Consider the following 23880-nt stretch of genomic DNA (forward strand, 5'->3'; position numbering starts at 1 on the left):
AAAATAATAAGTGAAATCAGTAAAACATGAGTAAAAGAGACTAACAAGGGTTAGAAAATAAAGGGAAAAGGGGTTCGGCTTAATATGCTCAGATTTGTAATTAAAAATGCGAACAAAATAAATTCGGTTTCTACGCATCAAAAGCTTTCCCCTAGCCACAATTTTCTAACCACGGTGTAAAGTTTAAGAAATATAATATCCTTTGCCTTACAGAGTGATCGTTAAAATTTTTGGTGTAATAGCTTTGCACATCTATGCGATTCAAACTGTTTAATTGCGCTCAAAGTGAAGGATTGAATAATCGAGTACTCGCATTTTTAAAAGGTCGATCTCAATCAGATCGTAAGTTCAATAGCTCGATTTTTCCTAGGCTCGCAGCTCTCAAAAATCGATCTTTTCCTGCCATCCCTAGCCGTTATTACCTTTCTTCAGTTTATTTCAACAGCAACTCTAACCGAGTAATGAAACCGTTGGAATTTTTAACCAATAAAAAATGATCATCACTGATTTCTCTACCAATAAGTCCCGACAAAAATTCAACCCATGGAATCTGATGAGAATAGGAATAAAGTGGTCAGAAGAGGACAAAACTGGATTGAATTTCTTACCGAAGGAGCCAATGTACTCAAATCAGCAACAGTCATGGAACGATAAAACATGATAGATTCACGAACAGCTTCTTCAGGCATTGTTAGCTAAAGAATGATTGTATTAGTTTACAACGGATATTGTGTCTATTGGAATACAAACCAAAGATAACTCTCGTTCAAATTCAAGTACTTCATATACATCATGCTCAATCATTTCCCTTTGACCACCGTATGTTAAGGCTGTTTTTTTCATGAAATTTACATAATGCTTGATCACAGAGCTATTGCCAATCAGTTGGTTTCTGTCTAAACTTAATTTAGGTTCGTTTATCTAAATATAATAAAGATATAAAGTCAATAACAGGTTGAATTTTTACGAATGCATTACTGCTGATTCCTAACAGTTGCCTCCATCCAATCAAAATCCACAGGATTCCATTGTTTATTAGTAGCCATGGGCCAATCGCCGATTTGTTCAATTATCTTATGAATACTTTGATTACTTGTTTTAGATATTGTCTCTGAAAATGAATAAAGGTTATGAATATTAGAATTGGAAATAATAAGTTGAGACAAAATAATATTCATTTGATAAATAATTAATGTTTTAATAATTGAAAAAAAGAATAGAAAATAGTATTATTTTTGCATGAATCTTGACAGTGCTTTGACATTCAAAGTTTTAGCTGTTCTTCAGTATGAACTCTAGTGACTTATCTAGTGACTTTTTTTTGAAGTTTTTTTTGATAAAAATAATAAATATTTCAAAAGATTGAATTTCTCAGGATTTTTCACTTCAAACAGTGCTTTAAATAATGACCAATTGTATCTGGTCGAGGATTGACAATGGTGACGTCAATTGATTTCTTGAACTCTTCTAATGGACCGCTTATGCCTGTCCCTTTGTCAAAAATATAGTCGGATAATTCACGTCGTACTTCTTTAGTATCAAGAATAGGACTCTTAATCAGAACAAAGGAATCCTCAGTAGACTTATTTGGTTCACAGTTTTTTTCTCGAAGCAAATAAGCTACAACAAGACCGTTGAAGCAAGTATTAGATCTCCTTTCATGGTAGGGACCACGTAACATTTTAACGTTCATTGATCCTTTTCGTCCCATGTAAACTCCCATGGTAGATAGAAACTCATAAAGAACTGGGTTGTAGGAACAAGAATACGGCGAATGGCAAGACAATCTTAGGTCGTGTAGGTAAGGCGTATAAGAATCGGGTTTATCAATTTCTTGTCCATCTTTTAAAACTCTAGTGAGATCTTTTTCGATACTGCCAACAAAAACCCATTTTCTCAAGTCTGACAAATTTGTAAATCCACATTCATTTGAGATATCAATCAAAGTTGAAAGAACAGAACACTCTCGATATCGGGAACTTATTGTGCCCCATCGAAGGAACTGGTACTTTTTGATGTTTGTTTTGGATAAAAACATGTCGTAAGCAGCAATAATCTTGATGTAATCAGTATTACCTATCCAGTGTCGATAAATGACATTCAAGAAGGCTAAACTGGCATATGAACCTTTTCCAAAATTTTTAACCATAATGTTAGAAGCTGTTTTACTTAATTCCAATCGATAGTTTTCATTTTTAGCACAATTGATGCGATAAATAGACGTTAAAAATGAAGCAATCCAATTGTCATCATTAGAAGACACCATTCCGTCTGTCTCAATTGAACTGAGAATTTCTTGGGCACCAAAATGGACATCAATAATTGAACTCAACCTCACCTCTCCTGGTTCACAGATGGTAACTCCAAAAGATTCCCACTTTTCGTCTAACGTTGCTTTAAGACGCTCTCCATACTTCCACAAAAACAGAGCAGCTAAGTCACATGAGATGGTTCCATCTTTAATTGATTTAACCACAACAGGTCGCAAGGTATCCAAAGGAACATTTTTGTAAGGTAAAGAAACAGAAGGTTTTGCTGAAGGAAGGCTGATCTTTTCAAAATATTCACTTGGATATTTACATGTTGGTTTATCACGCGATAAACCCCTTGCAAGTGTTTTTAATATTTCCCTCCATTCAGGGTTCACATCTGGGTTGAATAAAAGGTTTATACTTTCTGATGAAGCCATGTTTAACTTTAAAATATACTAATCTGTCGCGATCTGTAAGAAACGTTGAAATAGTAAGTGAAATTAGGAAAACATGAGTAAAAGAGACTAAAGTTTAGCAAATATAATATATAATCCTTTGGATTACAGAGTGATCGTTAAAATTTTTAGTGTAATAGCTTTGCACATCTATGCGATTTAAACTGTTTTATTGCGCGCAAATTTAAGGATTGATTACCAGAACTCTTTGCAAGCTTTTTAAATGAGACTCAAGATGGAGTTAAACGAAAGTCACATGGTCCTAATCACATTCAAACCTCATAATCCTCAGAACTCCTTTTTTCCTATTATCTTACAAACTACCCTGAACCTAATTTTTATCATCACTCATTTTCTTTTGTAATGTTTTCTTTTTTTCCTCTCAACTCAAATTGATTGTCACAAGTAACCTATCAATTTATTCAGGTCTATTTAATTTGTAAGGACTACAATTGCTGTAGACACATTGATTTTTACCTTGATAATAATTGACCATTTCATTCAAATTGATAAAGAACAAATTTCACACCAATTTGTACCCTTTCACTTTTTTTCCGAAACAATTTTATTTCTCTCATTCTTCCACTTCTTGATCCTGAACATCCAGAAGGGATCTCATGAGACTTCAATTTCTATATGAAATAAAATACATTGTAACATTTTACTTGTCTAAACGATTCGTTCATTATTTGAATAAACTTTATTAATTGGAAATTTTTACCATTGAATCATTTATCGTCTTCATCTTCAATAAAAGTAATTTCTGAAAATAAATTTTAACATGATAAATTTTAATATTATTATTTTATTAATTGAAAAAAGAAAAGAAAATAGAATTATTCTTGCATAAATCTTGACAGTGCTCTGAGATTTAAACTTTCTGCTGTTCTTAAGAATGAACTCTAGTGACTTATCCAAGTATAGCAGTTTTTTTTGGTAAAAATGATAAATATTATAAAAGATCGACTCAGGACTCATTTCTCAGGATTGATTCCTCGAGACTTTTCACTTGAAACAGTGCTTTAAATAATGACCAATTGTATCTGGTCGAGGATTGACAATGGTGGCGTCAATTGATTTCTTGAACTCTTCTAACGGACCGCTTATATCTGTCCCTTTGTCTTCAATATAGTCGGCTAATTCACGTCGTACTTCTTTAGTACCAAGAATATAACTCTCAACCAGAACACAAGAATCCTCAGTAGACTTATTTGGTTCACAGTTTTTTTCTTGAAGCAAATAAGCTACAACAAGACCATTGAAGCAAGTAGCTTCTCTTTCATAGTCATCACGTACCATTTTAACGTTCATTGATCCTTTTCGTCCCATGTAAACTCCCATGGTAGATAAAAACGCATAAAGAGCTGGGTTGTTGGAACAAGAATACGGCGATTGACTAGACAATCTTAGGTCGTGTAGGTAAGGCGTATAAGAATCGGGTTTATCAATTTCTTCTCCATCTTTTAAAACTCTAGCCAGTTCTCTTTCGATACTGTCAACAAAAACCCATTTTCTCAAGTCTGACAAATTTGTAAATCCACATTCATTTGAGATATCAATCCAAGTAGAAAGAACAGAACACTCTCGATATCGTGAACTTATTGTGCCCCATCGAAGGAATTGGTACGTTTTGATGTTTGTTTTGAATAAAAACATGTCGTAAGCAGCAATAATCTTGATGTAATTAGTATTACCTATCCAGTGTCGATAAGTGACATTCAAGAAGTTTAAACTGGCATATGAACCTTTTCCAAAATTTTTAACCATAATGTTAGAAGCTGTTTTACTTAATTCCAATCGATAGTTTTCATTTTTAGCACAATTGATGCGATAAATAGACGTTAAAAATGAAGCAATCCAATTGTCATCATTAGAAGAAACCATTCCATCTGTCTCAATTGAACTGATAATTTCTTGGTCACCAAAATGGACATCAATAATTGAACTCAACTTCACCTCTCCTGGTTCACAGATGGTAACTCCAAAAGATTCCCACTTTTCGTCTAACGTTGCTTTAAGACGCTCTCCATACTTCCACAAAAACAGAGCAGCTAAGTCAGATGAGATGGTTCCATCTTTAATTGATTTAACCACAACAGGTCGCAATGTATCCAAAGGAACATTTTTGTAAGGTAAAGATACAGAAGGTTTTGCTGAAGGATGGCTGATCTTAAAATATTCAATTGGATATTCACATGTTGGTTTATCAAACGATATACCTTTTGTTTCTATTTCTATCCATTCAGGGTTCGCATCTGTGCCACAATTGATAATATACTCTTCACTTTCTGATGAAGCCATTTTAACATTAAAAATGTCTAATCTGTCTCAATCTGTAAGAAAGGTTGAAATAAGAAATGGAATCAGTGAAACATGAGTGAAAGAGACTAAATATTTATATAATCCTCTATAATTCTATATACAACTCTTTGCAAGCTTGTAACATGAGACTCACGATGGAGCTATTAAACGAGAGTCACATGAAGTCATTTTTTGACCACAAATTTGATTTTTACTGTTGCCAATATTACGCTGTTATTACCTTTCTTCAGTTTTCTTCAACAGCAACTCTAACCGAGTAATGAAACCGATGAAATTTTTAGCCAATAAAAATTGATCGTCACTGATTTCTCTACCAATAAGTCCGACAAAAATTCAACCCATGGAATCTGATAAGAATAGGAATAAAGTGGTCAGAAGAGGACGAAACTCGATTGAATTTCTTACTGATGGAGCCAATGTACTCAAATCAGCAACAGTCATGAAACGATAAAACATGATAGATTCACGAACAGCTTCTTCAGGCATTGTTAGCTAAAGAATGATCGTATTAGTTTACAACGGATATCGTGTCTATTGGAATACAAACCAAAGATAATTCTCGTTCAAATTCAAGTACTTCATATACATCATGTTCAATCATTTCCCTTTGACCACCGTATGTTAAGGCTGTTTTTTTCATGAAATTTACATTTGCTTGATAACAGAGCTATTGCCAATCAGCTGGTTTCTGTCTAAACTTAATTTAGGTTCGTTTATCTAAATATAAAGATATAAAAATATCATTAGATTTTTATTTATGTAGTGAGGATAAGAAAAACATCTTGAATCGTACTAACCCCAATACGATAAATTGTGTTATTGAAAACGTCAATAACAGGTTGAATTTTTACGAATGCATCACTGCTGATTCCTAACCAGCGTAACTTAACAGTTGCCTCCATCCAATCAAAATCCACAGGATTCCATGGTTTGTTAGCCATGGGCCAATCGCCAATTTGTTCAATTATCTTATGAATACTTTGATTACTTGTTTTAGATATTGCCTCTGAAAATAAATAAAGGTTATTAATATTAGAAAAGGAAATAATAAGTTGAGACAAAATAAATAAAAACAGCTAAACTTACCAGCATTTATGCATATTTTATAATACGATCGAGTTATGTTGGTAATCAGTAAATATATAGCAAAATATGCCTTTGCCAACAAACTTTGCCTTACAGAGTGATCGTTAAAATTTTTGGTGTAATAGCTTTGCAATACTGATGTACTGATAATATTTGGTGTAATAATAATAGCATCTCTGCGATTTAAACTGTTTTATTGCGCTCAAAGTGAAGGATTGATTACCGCCACAACTCTTTGCAAGCTTTTTAAATGAGACTCAAGATGGAGCTATTAAACGAGAATCACATGTATTTATTTTTTGAACACAAATTTGATTTTTACTGTTGCTTTTAGGTTTGTTTATTAATTAATTAAACCCTTTTCAATTCATCAAGATGACTGAACAATTAACTCAATTTCAAAAAACAGAGCTTATGGACAAGCTCAAGCAGGAAATTGCCATGGAAAATTTCAAGGAATTAATAAGGGTAAGAGTATTCACTTTTGTAAATTTGTTTATTCAAGTAACCTTTCATCAACAATCAATACAATTATCTAATTTGTTTCAATCTTATTTCTGCAGCAAATGTCCGAGAAATGTTACAAAAAATGTGTTAGTAAACCTGGAACTAGTCTAGATTCAAGTGAAACTGTAAGTCACCGCACCAAAATTTTTCAATGTTCTTATTTATAACTCTAATTTTTTATTATAGAAATGCTTAAATTTTTGTGTGGACCGATACATGGATGCATGGACAAATGTATCTCGTGCGTATGGTTCTCGGATACAAAGGGACGCGTGATATTAAACAATGATCCGATTATATGAACTAGTTTTGCCTAGAATCCATTATAAAATTGTAACCTATTATTGATCAGATATGATGTCTCTGCTGATGTAACTTTAGTTTAACTTTGTAAGTCAATTTGATTAGTTGATGATATTATGCTACAGTTTTTGCGAAACTATCACAGGTCAACCATTTAAAATAAAGAAATTAAATCCTAGTTAAGAGTTTAGCAATTCAACCATTCAACCTTCATTTGTTTCCAGTTAAAGGAGTTTATTTTGTTTAGTTTGACAGATAAGAATTTTTTCATGGGCTCTGATCAATTAGCTTTTGGAATTAATAACATCACTTTACTCCGAAAAAAAAATACTTGTTTGTTTGATAAAAAGTCCATTTAGATTGAATCCTACATAGGCATTAAAAATGTAATATTTCAATTGATTTATTCGTGAGAATTTGATTTTTTTTCAATTTAAACTATTAATTCGTTACCACAGAAATTCAGCATTCAGGGCTGAATTTAGCCCTTTTCCCTGCATGCTGATCAAATTTTTTAAGCACGAAATTTCCACCATAACAACCTAACCCTTTTTAGTAATTTTAACCTTTACCGAAAAGTACTTTAATGTTTTGTTTGGTACTTTTATTGTTTCTGTAATAACTTGTGTCTTCATTTTGTTATTTTATGTTTCAGTTTCTAATGTTCATTTTATTTTCTTTTTGACACCTTTTTATACAGAATTCAAGTTAACGATCAGATAATCAAAGTTGATGGCCTATCCTTGGTTGGTGTCACTCAAGCTTATGCAGCCTCTGTACTTCGTGGAACCGATGGACCAATCAAGTTCCTCATTGGTCGGGAACGGGATCCAGATAACAGTGAGATCGCCCAGCTGATATTACAGGGAATTTACAAGGGATTAAAGTTGAACCATCAACAAGCTTTTGCTACTGGCTCAACAGCTTTTGGAAGCATAACCAGCACTGGAGGTAGTCTTGCTGAGGAACCACAATCAATCAGCTTGGAGGAATCTGATGAAGAATCTGATTTGTTGATTCTGCCTCCTGCAGAGTTATTGGACAGTCGAGCAGCTAAAGAAAAGGCTGAACTCGCTTCTAAAGGTAGTTTAGCCAATCGTCAACCACCAAGTATGAGAAGGCAATCATCTTATGGTTCAATGGATGGTAACAGTGATTCAAGTTCACCTCGAAGAGTTAATAGAAGATCCGAGATGATTAACCAAGGAAGGTCAAGGCCACTTTCAGAGCCTGTTGGTAGACTAGATTCAGATTGGCTTGGACCCGGTCAATTGGGGCCAAAAGAATCATCAACTAAATCACTTCGAAATGAAGAAGATCCCAATGCATCGCTCATTGAAAGCTCTTGCTCAGCCCCATGCTAGTAGCCCAGAAAAATCCTGTGATCCCTCAACAAATCAATGTATTTGGAGTGGTAAATTGGTTACCGAATGGTCACCAGATGAAGTTTCCGAATGGTTGATTCTATTTGGTCTCGATTATCTGGTTGAAAATTTCCGAAATCATTCTATCGGTGGTAAAGAATTTATTAAACTTGAAAGTAACCAATTGAAGGTAAACCTTATTAACAAACTTTCTTTTTGTTACTTACTAAGATAGTTATTCATACTCATTTTTTTTAATTTCAGGCTCTCAATGTCACCAATCCAGGAAATAGGTCTTTTCTCAAGAAAAAGTTTAAGGAACTCAAATTTACCTTTCACTATTTGATTCAATCGACAAGAATGGGAAAAAATTGATTGATTGTCTTGACAAAACCTTATTCTGTGTTGATTGCTACGAACGATAACCATGCAACGTTTCAAAACACTTCAAGCTTGAAAATAGATTTTTATTATTTTAAGTCCCTCAATTAACTCTATAGTATATGCTATCAACACTCATTTTCATAGCTGATTTTCATTTATGCGTCCCTTTGTATACGAGAACCATATGTGCGAGATATTTTTGTCCATGCATCCATATAATTATCCACACAAAAATTCAAGCATTTCTATAATAAAAATTAGAGTTATAAATATGAAGTATTGAGAAATTTCTATTATAACTTACAGTTTCACTTGAATCTAGCTTGGTGCCAGGTTTACTAACACATTTTTTGTAACATTTCTCGGACATTTGCTGAAAAATAAGATTGACAAATTGAGAAATTTACAAAAGTGAATATAATTGCTTACCCTTATTAATTCCTTGAAATTTTCCATGGCAATTTCTTGCTTGAGCTTGTCCATGAGCTCCGTTTTTTGAAATTGGTTCAATTGTTCAGCCATTTGATGAATTCGTGAGGATTTGATTGATTATCAAACAAACCTAAAGGCAACAGTAAAAATCAAATTTGTTTTCAAAAAAATAACTCCATGTGACTTTCGTTTAGCTCCATCTTGAGTCTCATTTAAAAAGCACTATAACTTAAGGTTTATAAGCAAATATTAATCAGCTTAAGGAGTTTGACAGATCAGAATTTTGTATTGGCTCCGATTAATTAGCTTTGGAATTAATAACAACACTTTATTTTGAAAAAAATTACTTGTTTGTTTGATAAAAAGTTCATTTAGATTGAATCATACATGGGCTTTAAAATGAAATATTTCAATTGATTTTTTCGTGAGAATTTTATTTTTGCAATTCAAACTATTGATTCTTTACCACAAGAAACATTTCTTTTCGGGATTCATCGGCGATCCAATAGGACATTTAAATGAATTTGAAAAATCTACATTGTTGGAAAGGGACCCAATTACTCTAAATAAAGTGAGAAAAGACAACAATTAAATTGTAAGCTCAGATAATTTTGTAGAGTATCTTATATTCACCTGTATCTTCCAGGAACATGATTACTGTTGGCACCTTCTATTTCAAGAGTTGAATTTTTGTAATTTGCACACCAAAGCTGTAAAATAATCAATTTACATAAGTAAATACAGAATAACAAATTAAAATACAAGAAAAATTAAACAAAGATCCAACCTGAGCATAACTTATCCAGAAAAGTTGATCCGAAGTATAATTTAAACCAGGCATTTTCAATTCAATGTCTATATATTTTCGTGTTGATTGATAAGCTTGATAAGCAATGTGTAAACCGCCATTATCAGCAATATTTTCATCCAGGGAAAGTTGACCATTCAACTTGATATGAAATATAAAAAAGGTTTTAAAGACATTGAAAGCTTGCAAAGCCTTATTAAAACGGGCATTACGGTTTGGATTGAAGTAACAAAGGCTTACTTTGATATCATTGATTAAATGGTATTTACTGTATTGATTCACAAAGCATGAAGAATGGGCATCAAAACTAACTTGACTCTCATTTGTCCACCAGTTATTACGATTACCAGATTTATCAAAATGACGTCCAAGATTATCAAATCCGTGAATCATTTCATGTCCAACAGCATATCCAATTGTACCATAATTAAGGTAACTGGAAACATCAACCAAGAAGTAATCATCAACCGATTAAATCAATTCCATTCTTACCTTGGTAAGTTGGGTGAAAAGACTTCTGGTGTTAATATTCCCATCGGTAAAAACAATGCATTGTCACTGGCTGAGTAGAAAGCATTAGCATCGCTGATTCTCTGAGTTTTTGCCCAACTGTTTCAAGTAATAGAGAAATATTTATAATTATTTTGTCGTTAAATTATCAAAATCAATGCTTACTCAATCCTTCCATTAGGTTGATCAACTCGTTCAAGTAGCATATTAATGTTCCAAAGAGACATATTCAGGGTATTTTCAAGATAACTTGATCCTTCATTGTAATCCATCTAATAGGATGATACACTTTTAGATGATTCTGACAAGTTAATCAAAATATTTACCATCACGACTCACCTTTTCAAACATTTTGGAAACAGATGATGCATTGAGAAAATCGTCAGGATAAGCAATAAACATGTTCAAATTGTCAAGTTTGTCCATAGCTCGGATTTTAGTATCATTGTCCATCCACTTATTTTGACTGAGTGATTCATTGAAAATTTGTTCAATACTGATTGCAAGTCGAGTAGCCTAAGGAGTGTTAAGATTATTGATTAGAGATTAACAAATTAAATTATAACTGTCAATGTCAAACATTTGGGTAACCTTACTGTTTCTTTAACAGACTCAGAGTAAAAAGCTCTGGCATACATCGATTGTAAAGCAGGTCCGAGGTAATTGGAGACTTCATCTACACATTTGACCCAACGAGGTGTTTCACTATGTTTATCGTATAATGCATCCCAAAATTCAACCTCCAGTTGGTCATATTTAGGCCCTAAATATGGAAGAAGAGCTCTAACCACAGTCCAGCTTAAATAATTGGCCAAAACTCTGTTTATAAAAGAAAAGGGTAGAAACTGATTGATGAAATGAAGTACACCAATATTATTAATACGTCGTTATTACCTTTCTTCAGTTTTCTTCAACAGCAACTCTAACCGAGTAATGAAACCGTTGAAATTTTTAACCAATAAAAATTGATCATCACTGATTTCTCTACCAATAAGTCCCGACAGAAATTCAACCCATGGAATCTGATGAGAATAGGAATAAAGTGGTCAGAAGAGGACAAAACTCGGTTGAATTTCTTACCGAAGGAGCCAATGTACTCAAATCAGCAACAGTCATGGAACGATAAAACATGATAGATTCGCGAACAGCTTCTTCAGGCATTGTTAGCTAAAGAATGATCGTATTAGTTTACAACGGATATCGTGTCTATTGGAATACAAACCAAAGATAATTCTCGTTCAAATTCAAGTACTTCATATACATCATGTTCAATCATTTCCCTTTGACCACCGTATGTTAAGGCTGTTTTTTTCATGAAATTTACATAATGCTTGATCACAGAACTATTGCCAATCAGCTGGTTCCTGTCTAAACTTAATTTAGGCTCGTTTATCTAAAATATAAATATATAAAAATGTCATTAGATTTTAATTTATGTGGTGAGCATAAGAAAAACATCTTGAATCGTACTAACCCCAATACGATAGATTGTGTTATTGAAAACGTCGATAACAGGTTGAATTTTTATGAATGCATCACTGCTGATTCCTAACCAGCGTAGCTTAACAGTTGCCTCCATCCAATCAAAATCCACAGGATTCCATTGTTTATTAGTAGCCATGGGCCAATCGCCAATTTGTTCAATTATCTTATGAATACTTTGATTACTTGTTTTAGATATTGCCTCTGAAAATGAATAAAGGTTATGAATATTAGAAAAGGAAATAATAAGTTTAGACAAAATAAACAAAAAACGTTAAACTTACCAGCATTCATGCACATTTTATAATACGATCGAGTAATGTTGGTAATGAGTTCATCATTACTATCAGACTCATTCTCAAGAAGACCTAGTTGATGAGCAATTATTAATCAATTAAAAAAGTGAACGAAGAAATTTCTTACTTTTCATTTGTTCTATTGGTTTTGAATTAAGTGTATCAATAACCGATACATAAGGATACAAATCTGGACATGGATTTTTCTTGATCCAATTACCACAAGCAAATTCGTAAAAATCATCACATGGTGCAACCTCGCGATTAAGGCTTTTCAATATTGATTCAGCTGAAGAAGAAAAGAGGAAAAATTGAAGTTGAAGCATTAATTAACTTCAGTAAATTATTTACGACTTGTAAACTTACCTTTTTTTGAGCATTCTGGAGTAACACAGACCTGGTCAATCTTAGTTGCTTGACTGTCAGCATCTTTCCAGGTTTTGCTTCCTTTAATGTGTCTTAATAAAGCCGATTGCCATGATGATACTGGAATGAGATGAGATTGAAAACCATTATTTAAATAAGCAGATAAAAAGCTGTATTGAATCCTCTATGTCAGCTTACTGCTTAAAACGGTTGGTCCATATTTCAAGCAATTACCAAGAAGTATTATTGAAAGCACTAAAGACAGGGCAATGGAAATGGCTAATAACAGCATCCATTTGATTTCAAGATCTCGTTTCTTTCTTCGGTACCAAGTAAATTCTTGACTGAATGATGGATAAAAAAATTAGATGATTATTGTTAGACATTGACTACTATAATCAATGGGTAAAACAAACAAAAATAAGCAACATTTATACATGATGATGGCACTAACTTTTCATTGTTTATTGTTGACATCATAAGAGGTGGACTAAAGATGACTCTCGATTCACTGATGGTATAAATATCTGGATTATCCTCTGAACCAGACAACCCTGATTCCAATCTCATGCTATGTTAAACGTTAACTTCAACTGTTGAGTAAATATTTCCGAAACTAATGGATCATTTTTCCTGTTGATTTCTCATAATTTTAATTGTAGATGTTCAAGTAGAATCGACAGCTAAGCAAATTGATCGTATTTTCTCCCAACCCATTTCAATCTATGTGATGTTATGTTCAATCTTATGGTAAGTTTGCACAGGTGATTGTCAACCGTGTTTACCTTTTTCGTCAGTTGAAGTACTTTTCAATAATACAATTTATCCATGCGATCATGAAATTTTGATACATTTTCCAGATAGATGCACCAAAATAGTAAGACAGCAACTAAAAGCGGAACAAAAAAAGACTTTATTAATGCCACTGCCGTTCGTATGGTGCATTTAGTGTCTAATAAAGATTGTGAGTTCTATTTACCTGTTTAATAATAAATCTCTCTAAAAAATTCACTGTAGCAATTCAGAGCGAGTATTTCTTTGGACCCCTCATGATAAGATAAACTTAGAGTTTGATTCAAAGAGTAACAAGGTTGCTACTCTTTGGTAGCTAAAAGCTAGAAGAATTGGCAAAAAATTCAAAACAATAACAACAGTTGTTGAGTTGTCCCTTTGCCTATTGGGTAACAAAGATTTAACAATAAGATTTGAAAATTAATCGTTAGATTGTAAAGATTTGATTGCCAATTCAAGCTAACACGACAGCCAGTAAATAAATAACGTTTGAAAGCTTGATTAACTAATTGTTTGACAGTATTGATATAAACCAGTGTCGCCCTCGGGATCAGCACATTCACCTTGGACATCAGTAAAATCATTTGACTGTTTGACAAATTAAGTTAACTTTTTTCGATTGTGATTCCCTATTTTATAATGGTCCCTGTAAATAAGTACGTCTTACCATGTCTCATTTGTTCCGTGATTGCAGTGATTTACATGGGATCCATTCGTATTTCCACACCAAATCACGATGCAACCAGAGAATCAGTTTATTTACAGGCGATTGGCATTGGAACTGCAATCATTTTCTCACTTTCCATCTTATTAATGACTGGCCATGTTACACCTAAAGTACTCATCCCATCTTTTTATCTGGATTTAATTCCCATTGGACTGATAATCATCTTATTTAGCGGACCCATCATTGACAGATACATGGCCGGTGATCTTTGGGACGTACAAGCATCTGATTCATCTCCATTTTACACCTTTCTTCGCATAAATGTCTTTGGTCCTGCTGGTGAAGAATATGTTTACCGGTTTCTCATGACATTAGTATTGACTCCATGTGGTGATGAACATTTAACAGTCTTTATATCTTCAGTTCTTTTTAGCTTAAGCCATTTTCCTGGTGACTTCATAAAACTGGTGCTGGGTGGCGCGAAATTACCATGGATTACTATTGTTTTCCATCTTTTACAAACCTTTCTCTTTGGATGTTATAATTGTGCCATTTATTTGCGATGTCAGTGTTTGGCTTCCGTAATTGTAGTCCACTCAATTTGTAACTGGATGGGCTTACCTCAGATTGATCGGATTTTTACCAACGCATATCTTGCGATTATAACGGTGCTTGGTTTATCCTTGTTTACCATTTTGTCTTTTACATACTTGACCAGTTCGAATGAACAGAGAAGGCCCACGCGTCTGTCCCAAGTTCCATTAGAAGATAATCAGTCAGACGATCTGTAATTATAAAATTAAAATAATGATTTAATAAAAAGAACAACGATCAGCTGTATCCGCAAGATAAAGAAAATGTTACTCAAAAGTCAATTTCTTTCACCAAAACCTTTATCGGGTTTCAATAAGCTTGACAAGTTGAACATCTTGATTAGATAGCTAACCTTGTTATCTTTGTTTATATCATTGAACTTTTCATCTTGATGGAAGTTTTCTTGCATCTTAATAAGATGATCTTATTACAGGATTTAAGTTACAGATATACCGATGTAAATACTCGATATAAAAAGCAAATCCAAATAGATAAATCAGATACATAAAAAAAAACTTGAAAGACAAGGAAGAGAGTAGAGAAAAATTTGGAAATTTTGGTTTTCAAGTTTTTTAGAATAGCCAAAGTTTTATAAAAAATTGAAAATATTAATTGGTAGTGAGAAGTTCAAAAGATTAAAATTAACTTTCAAATTATTGGGTAGCTCCGATGGATCGTTTAGATTGCCTGCTTTGGTTGTATTAATACTTGTGAGATGAAATTATTCCATTTGAAACTTTGCCATTCCAATTTTTGGATTTAATTTCGGCTTTTGTCAGAAGACGAAAAGTCTGATTCAGGAGAGTTTTCACAGAATTCTGAAGTACCTAATGATTTAAAAATTTCTTTAAGAGGATTTAACCAGTTATGAATTGAAGATCACGAGATGTATTATGAAAAATTTTCATTTTTTGATTTTTTGACTCGAGCATCCAACAACTCCAATCACAAAAAAATGAATGATTTAATTGTTTGGTGGAATTGTTGACACAGAGTTTTCAATATTACAAGACGTAAATACAGAAGCTGATTCTAATTTATTCAATGAAAATCTGCCAATTCGTCGATAGTCTTGATTGATCAAGTACATAGCACCAGCTATTGAGCATTAAATAAACTATTTTATAAGTCGTAAGCTTTATTTTCACACATTTAGATGTGAAAATAGACGTTTGTTTACTTTACAACTTGTTATGTTAGAATTAAATGGGAAAATTGAACGACCATCAACAATTATCAATGTTTTCCTGTGATTATTATTGGTCATTACTGAAGTTTCTATTTGATTATTAAAACTGTAACGGTAAGTCTATTGATATTTTCTATGCATGATAGTTGACTAACATTTAATGAAAAATCCGGCTTCGACTTTATTTGTTTCATATCATTAAGCAGTCAAAAAAATTAGATGTTTAAGATCACACATCAAAAACCATGGTGATGTTAAAAAGACAGTTAGGTGTTGGATTGCAAGTCAGGGAAAAATCGAGAAATTATTTGAGATAGAAAAGAGGAAAAAATATTTTAAATGAAGACAGATATAAAATATGGAGAGCTTCATTTAGAGAGAGAGGGAGAGAGAGAATAAGAAAGAGAGAAAAGAGAATGAAGATGATAATATTGAGAGAGGAAAGAGGAAAAAAGAAGTTTTGAGAAGTTGAAAAAGTCGAAAATAAGGAAAAGTGACTAAAAGTAGTAGAGTTGAATTGAGGGGAAGGTAAGAACTTGTTTTGTTAAGTGTATAATGTGGACTGAATGATTGAGGGACAAGATTTAATCAAGCCAAAATGTTGTTCAAATCATTTCAACAGTTAATAGTGCAGGGCTAACCTCAAATAGCAAATCAAAAGAGAGAAGTAGAGAGGGCTTAAAAAGTAAAGTAATTGTCAAAAAACAAGAAGAACAAGAAGAAATGTTTATTCTAAATCAACTGTGAGAACATTTTCCACTTCAATCACCAATCAAATTGTTGCCCGTTAACCATCTCATTGTCTTGTTTCGTTTCTTTCTCTCTCTCTCTCTCTCTCTCTCTCTTTCTCTTCTTTCTCTTCTGTCCCATTTTATTTTCTTGTTTCCATTCAAGAAAAGAAAGGTTCGACAATCAATTTTTACCTTACATATTTTTAAACTTGAGTCTTCTCCTCCTTCTCATCACCATTTTACTTTTTTCATTTCTTTCTTTCACCAGCCATCGTTAACATTCAACATTTATATGTTACTCTTTTTTGTGGTGCCATACTGAGGATTACTTTTGATGGTGTTTCCCTGAAGGATTTAGCCAAAAATCAATAATAACAAAAGGAAATTAAAGCTTGTATGAAGAGACAACTGGTAGTCAACTAATTAACTCATCATGGGACGAAAAGTTTACGTTGTCGGTGTTGGTATGACCAAATTTACCAAATCAGGTGTCAACAAGCAAGTGGATTATCCTGATTTAGCTGGTGAAGCAGTACGTAATGCTTTAGCTGATGCTTCCATTGAATATAAAGCGCTTGAACATGCATCCGTTGGCTATGTTTTTGGTGATTCCTGTTGTGGACAGAAAGCCCTTTACCCACTTGGAACAACCGGTATTCCCATTGTTAATGTGAATAACAACTGTGCCACCGGATCGTCTGCACTCTATCTAACCAAATGTTTAATCGAAGGTGGAATAGTCAATTGTGGTCTCGCTTTGGGCTTTGAGAAGATGGAGAAAGGAAGTTTAACAACCAAATTTAAAGATCGTGTCACCCCAATGCAAGACCATATCAACCTTTATTATGAACTTTTTGGCCTTTCACCGGCTCCAATAACTTCTCAACTTTTTGGATCTGCTGGTAAAGAGCATATGCAAAAATATGGAACCAAAGAAGAGCATTTCGCTAAAATTGCTTACAAAAACCATAAACATTCAGTTAATAATCCATTTGCTCAATTTCAAACTGAATACAGTATGGATGAAATATTGAATGGACCCAAGGTAATATGATAAATATTAATAGAGAGTGGTTTAATAGAGTTTTGTGTTTCCTCTTCCATATTTGCTCATTTAATCAACTCTCACTGTTTTGTAATATCTCTAGCATGTATTTTACTTGCAATATTTACTTTTAGCTTCATGTTGATATATTTTTCTCTTCTCGATGGCTGAACTTACTGATCTGTTAATGATCAAGTTTTAGGTTAATTTTGTACTTTGTTACTTAAATGTTGAATCTCTCCTCTCTCAGTCTCTTTCCTCTTCATGACTTCTCAAAGTTTCATTAGATAAACAGTTGACCATTAGAAGTTATTTAGTCTTGTTCTTTAATCAATACACATCAAGTGACCATTGACCTCCAGATGGATAGGAATTGATTATATTGCAAGTTGAAGAGTATTTTATTTTCGTAAAATGATGAAAATAATCAACATCTCACAATACATTGTTTGGTTGCCAAGGTTTTTTCTTCTTCTTCTGTTGAAGATGATGCTCACCAGATTCATGATGCATGAATTTTTGATAGTACTTATGATTAACCTTTGCAACATTTTTATCTCATTTCACCTCGTCATCCAAAAAAATAACATGAAGATAATCACTGATCAATGATTACAACAATTGATATTTGACTCATTTCTGCACCAATATCTGACAATCTAACACATTTTTAGCATGTTAATGCAATCAACCTTTCTTCATCATCTCTCATCTTATCAATATATTTACTCAGCTGAACAACAGTTCAACATGAACATGAAGAAGACGAGTCTTGTTTCTCCCATATTAATTGCTATTTAATCTTCAATCTATTTTCAAACTCTGATAGAGTCAAAATTTGCCTCAAGCTTGTTGGTAAACTGAACAACAGCAGAGAGGAAAAAAAATAGAAGATGATTTAGCTGAGTTTTAATTAAAATGAAGATTTGATTATATCAAAAGTGATCTGTCAGATGGCAAAGGATTGACTTGTTTATGTGATACATAAACCCATTTACCAATTTAATGATTAATTGATTGCAATCATTAAATCATGTATTATAAACATGAAGAAGAAGCAAAGAAATGTGAAAAGATCATAAGTAAAGAGTTCAACAGACTTTATCCACAAACAAATGTCTCTTTTTTTGAGATCAACTTTAAATCCAGCAAACCTTTTAACCATCTTCCAGTCAACTGCAATCCTTAATTAATTCAATTCTTGATTAATTGGATTGCATTTAATCAGAAACATGACGATCACAAATAGATTGTCTATTGTTAGTTTTTAAGAATCAACCTTTTTCCTCTTGAAATATATATAAAACGTTGTTCTAATTGTCTTTTTATTGTTATAGAAATATAATCAACCGACCTTGGATCATCATGCCAATTATTTGACTGTTCATTGAGTATAAGTTCAGTTGAGAAAAAGAGATTCCATTCGATGAACCAAGCAACCGTATATCTATTATAAAACTTGACTCACAAAAATCAAGTTGAATATCGAGGCCTTTTCAAAATGGAAGGAGTGGAACAGTTCAATTCTCAGTTGTCTAATCATTTAAGTTAATTGCTTTTGCCTGGTAAAATAAACTCAGTTATATATATTATATGTAATATGTCCATTCCTTCCTCTTTATCCTCCTTCTCGTCATCATCATCCTTTTATCTCTTTCTTTCCATTTCTTTCTTGGTTCAGCAGAAATCTTTCTTGCTTTAATACAATCCATTCAATAATTAGTTAATGGCAACAAAAGGATGTTTACACTCGATACATTTTCATCATTATCCTCATCAAGATCATCATCTTGAATACATTTTCATTGTTCACATGCAACACGAGTTAATAGATTGCTGTATATGAATATCTACATTTATATTCAATCTTGTTCATGACAGTTTCCGTTTCCGAACGGATACTTTCTCATCTTCCTTTCCATCTTGAACATTCAGAAAATGGATTGCATCTCAATATCCACTTCTTAAGCCTTAACATATTTATCGTCAGTCCATTATTGAATCAATAGATGAATAATTATTTTAAAACTTGCTCAGTGAGAGTTGAAATGCCTGGTTATTCATTAAACGAAAACCTGACAAACTGGTTTACGAAAACTCTGTAATTTTGGTAAATAGCAATCAATTTCACTTTTTTAATTTCTTTTCTTTCCATTTCAGGTATTTGAATATCTTACCCGACTTCAATGTTGTCCAACCTCAGATGGTGCTGCTGCAGCTATTTTAGCTTCTGAAGAGTTTGTAAAATCACATGGACTCGAGAAAAATGCAGTTGAAATTGTTGCCATGGAAATGGCATCTGACGTTAATTCAACTTTTACCGAAAAGTCAGCAATTAAATTAGTTGGTTTTGATATGAGCAAAATTGCTGCAGAAAAAGCATATACCAAAGCAGGATTAAAGCCAACCGATGTCCAAGTGATTGAACTTCACGATTGTTTCTCAGCCAACGAGTTGATTACCTACGAAGCACTCGGCCTTTGTCCTGTCGGTGGAGCTGGAGCCTTCATTGATGCCGGTGACAATACTTATGGTGGTAAATATGTAGTCAATCCAAGTGGTGGACTACTCTCTAAAGGCCATCCACTTGGAGCCACCGGGTTAGCTCAATGCTCCGAGTTGTGTTGGCAGGTTAGAGGTGAAGCTGGTGCACGTCAAGTTCCCGGTGCTAAAGTTGCCCTTCAACACAACATTGGTCTCGGTGGAGCTGGAATAGTGGCCATCTACAGACACGGATTTCCCGAAATGCTGGGCAAACCTACATTAACCTCTAAACTGTGAACTTAATCTCAATTCAAGAGATCACAATTATCACATTTTTAAACGCGTTTAAACGCATAGCCGACCAAACAAAGTCAACATACAATTGTTCAGATGAACTATTGTATACCAAATTGATGAAAAAATTTTATTGAACCAGATTGTTGTTTATTTTATACTATAGATATTTTATCCCTAATTTTATCATGTTTATCCAAACTTTTTTTATGCTTTTTTTATACGCAACAACAAACTAATGAGTTTGTAATTAATGAATTAAAAGATTAACATCGACACATGAATCCCAAAAATAATATGATTGTACAATTATCAGTCTAATTAAAAGACAAGTCGATAATGGCTAGTAAATGTTTACTGTTGCTATTAATTTGTGTTACATGAAAAAAAGGTTCCAATGTCCTTAACTGTTAAACATTTACTGGTAAACTACTAAACTCTATTAACTTTATTTTACAAATAACCAGTCCTAAATGAAATGTAAATGTTATTCAATTTGATTTTAAAATTTAATGTAACCTTTGAAAAAACCTAGTAATGATTCAGAATCTGAATGAAGAGAAAAAAACATTAATTTCTTTGCGAAAAAAAGGAACATGTTCTGTAGTCTCATGAGAGAGAATCAGGAAAGCTTCATGATCATCATCATTCCAATGTAGTCAAGTGGCAAGAAAAACTGAAGAGTTTGAAGATGAAGATATTACCAGAAAAAATAAAAATAAAGTTACAAATGGAAACAAATGAAAAACAAGATTTATTACAGTAATCTGTATCTTGTTGATTATTGATGATGATGAGACAATATTTTCATCCCGAGACTGCCTTTTAAGCTCTTCTTGTTTGATTCAATGTAATGATTTCATCCGAGAAACATCACTTGATCAAACTGACTTCCATAACTGTTATCAATCTCATCATTAATTTGATTGTCCAAATATTTGATTTACTTTATTGGATAACATGAAATTTGTTTCATTTCCTCGCCTCTTTTTTAGCAACCTCTCTTTCCTCCTCCTGTTGCTCAACAATTTCAACAGACAAATTAACATTAAATAATCATGATTCGTATGACTGAGTGAGAAATGAATTCAAGTTAATTTACATTTGGCAACCACTATTTGGTTACCTTATGATTTTGTGAGTTGTAATGATAAATAGCGAGAAAAAAATGTTATCAAAAAGGTAAGGCTTGAAGTCAAATTGCTGCATTTCCATTTGAATTGTGTGTTTAATTTTAGTCTTTATTATTTAATGTAATCAAAAAGATGAGTATCCCAATGTAATAACAAATGTCAGTTTGTATAATGTTGTCAACTGTGATTTAACTGATGATGGTTAAGCTTTACAGATGAATGAAGAATTATAAAAGAGTTGAAGTCGGAGCAAAAAAGAGAGATGAAATTGGTTAAAATTATCTAGCAAACAGTTTCCGATAATGAAACCACAATTTAAAATTATGTTAATGGTGTTTGGTGGTTGTGGTGATAATGATGACGATGTTGATGAAGATGGCGATGATGAATATGAAAAGGATTTTCATTATTTAATAGCTCAACTGGTCTAACAATAACATAACAGCTCTATCAGTGGAAACATTGTTCGTTGGAATAGACTTGGAATAATTTAATCCTATTAAAGTCATTTTACTTGGGATGAACCCAGGCTTTAGTATCAATGAATATTGTTTTATTTCGAGGGAATCTGAGAGGATTAAATTAAATAGATTAAGCTGTTTTATTCAGAGTCGAGTTTTCTTAAAAAATTATAAAATGCATTTTATTATAAATTAAACTAGAAAAAATCAATATCGCCATTCCAACACTTAGTGTTTCTAATAGCATAGAGAATCCTCTTCACTACTTGAGATGCTAATTTGACTGATTTAAAGACTTGAGCTTGCCAATTTACTGCAATGTTTTGAAAAATTGAAAAGTTGGTCGATTGGGTTCAGTAAAATTAAGTGCAAATTCAATCTTATGTCTAGAGTTTTCTCAATTTTCTTGACATCAACAGAATGTTGGAAACAAACCAATTTTCAATGTTTAGTTTGTTCAATAACCAGACAAGCTCATCACTGATTTCAACAATTTTGTCAGTAGCTTGTGATTCAACTGATTTGTTTATAATAAAATGTATTTCACGTTCCTCAAGATTTCACCCTGAATAAAACAGTTCAACTTGATCTGTTTCATTTGATTCTTGATTCACTCGAGACAAAACAATCTTGTTTGATACAAAGCAAAGGTTCATCTTGAGTGTGACGGACTTAATACAATTTCAGGTCCCATTGGTTACCAAATAAAGCACGATATCCGTCAACCTGGCCATAATCGGTGTAATTGCTGATTATCTTGTTTGTTGTCTTTAGCCTTTTACAAATCGTAGCTTACTTGCTTTCAAATACTGGCACGTTTCTTGTAATTTTCATAGCTTTCTAAATCAAAATCAGTTGCATTTATAAACATGTGTGGTGGCACTTTACCGTCTAATCCAATGATGGACTCGGGGTCAGGAGTATCTGATGATCCAGAAATGGAGCGAAACATTGCTAAAGGTAAGAAACGTGATGCACCTTCCCTGTGCCGCACTCTTGACCGATTCGACCCATTGTACCCAGTTGATTCAACCTCATTGGACCCACGGTGACCATTGAAAGAGTATTTAGGTGGCGAAGATTTTCTCCAAGATCTAGATCGACTGTACCTTGGATTATTGTAACAAGTGCACGAACAAACAGATTGAACATCATCCGAATCAGGTGTCACCATGTCTGGACCTTGACCCGAGATTATGCTTCCATTGGCTGTGATAACGTCACCCTCTAGATGGACTGCACCGGCTGCAGTTAAAGCTGCTTCAGCTTCATCACGTCTTTCATCTTCCGTATTGAGAGTTAAAAATCGCAATACAAGCAAATTGATACCTCCAGAAACAACGGAAAGGCCAAATAAGATAAAGACAAGGCTAAAAATGACATATTCAGGTTTGCTTTGGAGAGCTGATTCTTTTTGAAGAGCCACATAATCACCGAAACCGATTGTGGTTAATGTTATAAAACAATAATAAAATGCATCAAAATAGCTCCATCTTTCCCATTTGGAGAAGGCCGCAGCTCCTGTGGTCATCACTAAAGTTGATAAGAAAAGGACAAACATCACCAGATTGGTCTCAGATACCTGCAGAAGACATGAAGAAAGAACAAAAAAAGATTAGAAGATTGAAATTCAACAATCAAAAGCTACAATTTACCACGTGATTGAACAGAAGACTAAATGTGAGCTTACATGAGAGATTGGCGATATTCAATTAAATAGAATATCGATTCATCAATGAATGATATCAATGATTTCCTTGACTTTTTTCTCGGTGAAAAGTCGCTGAAAATCATTCTATTTTTAGATAAAAAACCAAGATAAAAAACTAAATCATTAACGTAATAATTTCAAATTTCGAGCAGACGATAAATTGATATCGATTTGTTTGATGTCGATAAATTTTCAATTTCCGATGATCGATT

General features: G+C 33.1%; 7 protein-coding genes across 12 annotated transcripts in view; 3 read left to right on the forward strand and 4 right to left on the reverse strand.

Moving 5' to 3' along the window:
* Nucleotides 1-213: 213 nt before the first annotated feature.
* LOC107367465 (neprilysin-2-like) lies at nucleotides 214-6349 on the reverse strand. Of its 5 annotated transcripts, none has more exons than XM_089267726.1 (5): nucleotides 6116-6349; nucleotides 5827-6035; nucleotides 751-921; nucleotides 609-695; nucleotides 214-550 (listed from the first exon to the last, which is right to left on the reverse strand). In XM_089267726.1, exons 2-5 carry the CDS (start codon nucleotides 5968-5970, stop codon nucleotides 434-436), a joined length of 519 nt encoding a protein of 172 aa, XP_089123852.1. In that variant the 5' UTR covers nucleotides 5971-6035; nucleotides 6116-6349; the 3' UTR covers nucleotides 214-433. The 5 variants fall into 5 exon arrangements, with proteins under 5 accessions (XP_089123852.1, XP_089123850.1, XP_089123849.1 ...); XM_089267724.1 differs by lacking the exons at nucleotides 214-550; nucleotides 609-695; nucleotides 751-921; nucleotides 6116-6349 and adding exons at nucleotides 3389-5040; nucleotides 5250-5376; nucleotides 5435-5521; nucleotides 5577-5746 and having other exon boundaries at nucleotides 5827-5966; XM_089267723.1 differs by lacking the exons at nucleotides 214-550; nucleotides 609-695; nucleotides 751-921; nucleotides 6116-6349 and adding exons at nucleotides 3389-5040; nucleotides 5163-5376; nucleotides 5435-5521; nucleotides 5577-5746 and having other exon boundaries at nucleotides 5827-5966.
* Nucleotides 6350-6411: 62 nt separating this feature from the next.
* LOC107367466 (mitochondrial import inner membrane translocase subunit Tim13) lies at nucleotides 6412-7108 on the forward strand. Its single transcript, XM_015935166.3, has 3 exons — nucleotides 6412-6583; nucleotides 6679-6747; nucleotides 6809-7108. Exons 1-3 carry the CDS (start codon nucleotides 6491-6493, stop codon nucleotides 6896-6898), a joined length of 252 nt encoding a protein of 83 aa, XP_015790652.1. The 5' UTR covers nucleotides 6412-6490; the 3' UTR covers nucleotides 6899-7108.
* Nucleotides 7109-7568: 460 nt separating this feature from the next.
* LOC107367464 (neurabin-1) lies at nucleotides 7569-8949 on the forward strand. The gene is made up of 2 exons (XM_089267727.1): nucleotides 7569-8479; nucleotides 8554-8949. The coding sequence occupies exons 1-2, from the start codon at nucleotides 8234-8236 to the stop codon at nucleotides 8662-8664; spliced, it is 357 nt and encodes a 118-aa protein (XP_089123853.1). The 5' UTR covers nucleotides 7569-8233; the 3' UTR covers nucleotides 8665-8949.
* LOC107367467 (mitochondrial import inner membrane translocase subunit Tim13-like) lies at nucleotides 8736-9239 on the reverse strand. Its single transcript, XM_015935167.3, has 3 exons — nucleotides 9103-9239; nucleotides 8978-9046; nucleotides 8736-8918 (listed from the first exon to the last, which is right to left on the reverse strand). The coding sequence occupies exons 1-3, from the start codon at nucleotides 9193-9195 to the stop codon at nucleotides 8829-8831; spliced, it is 252 nt and encodes an 83-aa protein (XP_015790653.2). The 5' UTR covers nucleotides 9196-9239; the 3' UTR covers nucleotides 8736-8828.
* A 180-nt stretch (nucleotides 9240-9419) lies between these two features.
* On the reverse strand, nucleotides 9420-13721 carry LOC107367458 (neprilysin-2-like). Its single transcript, XM_089267721.1, has 19 exons — nucleotides 13547-13721; nucleotides 13353-13456; nucleotides 13022-13290; nucleotides 12766-12911; nucleotides 12568-12687; nucleotides 12329-12490; nucleotides 12190-12273; nucleotides 11898-12109; nucleotides 11646-11816; nucleotides 11504-11590; nucleotides 11318-11445; nucleotides 11020-11242; nucleotides 10763-10939; nucleotides 10589-10695; nucleotides 10406-10522; nucleotides 10154-10349; nucleotides 9893-10054; nucleotides 9739-9815; nucleotides 9420-9667 (listed from the first exon to the last, which is right to left on the reverse strand). Exons 3-19 carry the CDS (start codon nucleotides 13135-13137, stop codon nucleotides 9568-9570), a joined length of 2385 nt encoding a protein of 794 aa, XP_089123847.1. The 5' UTR covers nucleotides 13138-13290; nucleotides 13353-13456; nucleotides 13547-13721; the 3' UTR covers nucleotides 9420-9567.
* Nucleotides 13722-13924: 203 nt separating this feature from the next.
* On the forward strand, nucleotides 13925-20714 carry LOC107367461 (sterol carrier protein 2). 2 transcript variants are annotated; one of them, XM_015935160.3, is made up of 3 exons: nucleotides 13925-15923; nucleotides 16809-17585; nucleotides 19746-20714. In XM_015935160.3, the coding sequence occupies exons 2-3, from the start codon at nucleotides 16974-16976 to the stop codon at nucleotides 20364-20366; spliced, it is 1233 nt and encodes a 410-aa protein (XP_015790646.2). In that variant the 5' UTR covers nucleotides 13925-15923; nucleotides 16809-16973; the 3' UTR covers nucleotides 20367-20714. The 2 variants fall into 2 exon arrangements, with proteins under 2 accessions (XP_015790646.2, XP_015790647.2); XM_015935161.3 differs by lacking the exon at nucleotides 13925-15923 and adding an exon at nucleotides 16314-16712.
* Nucleotides 20715-21577: 863 nt separating this feature from the next.
* LOC107367546 (two pore potassium channel protein sup-9) overlaps nucleotides 21578-23880 on the reverse strand; it is a 38419-nt gene continuing 36116 nt past the window's right edge. Inside the window, exon 3 of the mRNA XM_015935255.3 lies at nucleotides 21578-23539. Within this exon, the coding sequence (XP_015790741.1) occupies nucleotides 22760-23539 (780 nt within the window). The 3' untranslated portion in view covers nucleotides 21578-22759. The remainder of the gene's footprint in view (nucleotides 23540-23880) is intronic.

The sequence above is a fragment of the Tetranychus urticae genome, chromosome 2 (genome assembly GCF_039701765.1).
Source record: "Tetranychus urticae isolate SD_2017Ah chromosome 2, NJAU_TeUrti_SD_1.0, whole genome shotgun sequence".
Classification (NCBI taxonomy): domain Eukaryota; kingdom Metazoa; phylum Arthropoda; class Arachnida; order Trombidiformes; family Tetranychidae; genus Tetranychus; species Tetranychus urticae.

What these genes read in the sequence shown, in the direction of transcription:
- LOC107367465 (XM_089267725.1), bottom strand. Translation starts at nt 5,008, where the DNA reads ATGGCTTCATCAGAAAGTGAAGAGTATATTATCAATTGTGGCACAGAT.
- LOC107367466 (XM_015935166.3), top strand. Translation starts at nt 6,491, where the DNA reads ATGACTGAACAATTAACTCAATTTCAAAAAACAGAGCTTATGGACAAG. An exon ending in ATTTCAAGGAATTAATAAGG is followed by an intron (nt 6,584 to 6,678) that starts GTAAGAGTATTC and finishes TTATTTCTGCAG; the next exon opens with CAAATGTCCGAGAAATGTTA. An exon ending in GTCTAGATTCAAGTGAAACT is followed by an intron (nt 6,748 to 6,808) that starts GTAAGTCACCGC and finishes TTTTTATTATAG; the next exon opens with AAATGCTTAAATTTTTGTGT.
- LOC107367464 (XM_089267727.1), top strand. Translation starts at nt 8,234, where the DNA reads ATGAAGAAGATCCCAATGCATCGCTCATTGAAAGCTCTTGCTCAGCCC. An exon ending in TTGAAAGTAACCAATTGAAG is followed by an intron (nt 8,480 to 8,553) that starts GTAAACCTTATT and finishes TTTTAATTTCAG; the next exon opens with GCTCTCAATGTCACCAATCC.
- LOC107367467 (XM_015935167.3), bottom strand. Translation starts at nt 9,195, where the DNA reads ATGGCTGAACAATTGAACCAATTTCAAAAAACGGAGCTCATGGACAAG. An exon ending in ATTTCAAGGAATTAATAAGG is followed by an intron (nt 9,047 to 9,102) that starts GTAAGCAATTAT and finishes CTTATTTTTCAG; the next exon opens with CAAATGTCCGAGAAATGTTA. An exon ending in AGCTAGATTCAAGTGAAACT is followed by an intron (nt 8,919 to 8,977) that starts GTAAGTTATAAT and finishes TTTTTATTATAG; the next exon opens with AAATGCTTGAATTTTTGTGT.
- LOC107367458 (XM_089267721.1), bottom strand. Translation starts at nt 13,137, where the DNA reads ATGAGATTGGAATCAGGGTTGTCTGGTTCAGAGGATAATCCAGATATT. An exon ending in TTTCCAAAATGTTTGAAAAG is followed by an intron (nt 10,696 to 10,762) that starts GTGAGTCGTGAT and finishes TCATCCTATTAG; the next exon opens with ATGGATTACAATGAAGGATC. An exon ending in TCTGGATAAGTTATGCTCAG is followed by an intron (nt 9,816 to 9,892) that starts GTTGGATCTTTG and finishes ATTATTTTACAG; the next exon opens with CTTTGGTGTGCAAATTACAA.
- LOC107367461 (XM_015935160.3), top strand. Translation starts at nt 16,974, where the DNA reads ATGGGACGAAAAGTTTACGTTGTCGGTGTTGGTATGACCAAATTTACC. An exon ending in AAATATTGAATGGACCCAAG is followed by an intron (nt 17,586 to 19,745) that starts GTAATATGATAA and finishes TTTCCATTTCAG; the next exon opens with GTATTTGAATATCTTACCCG.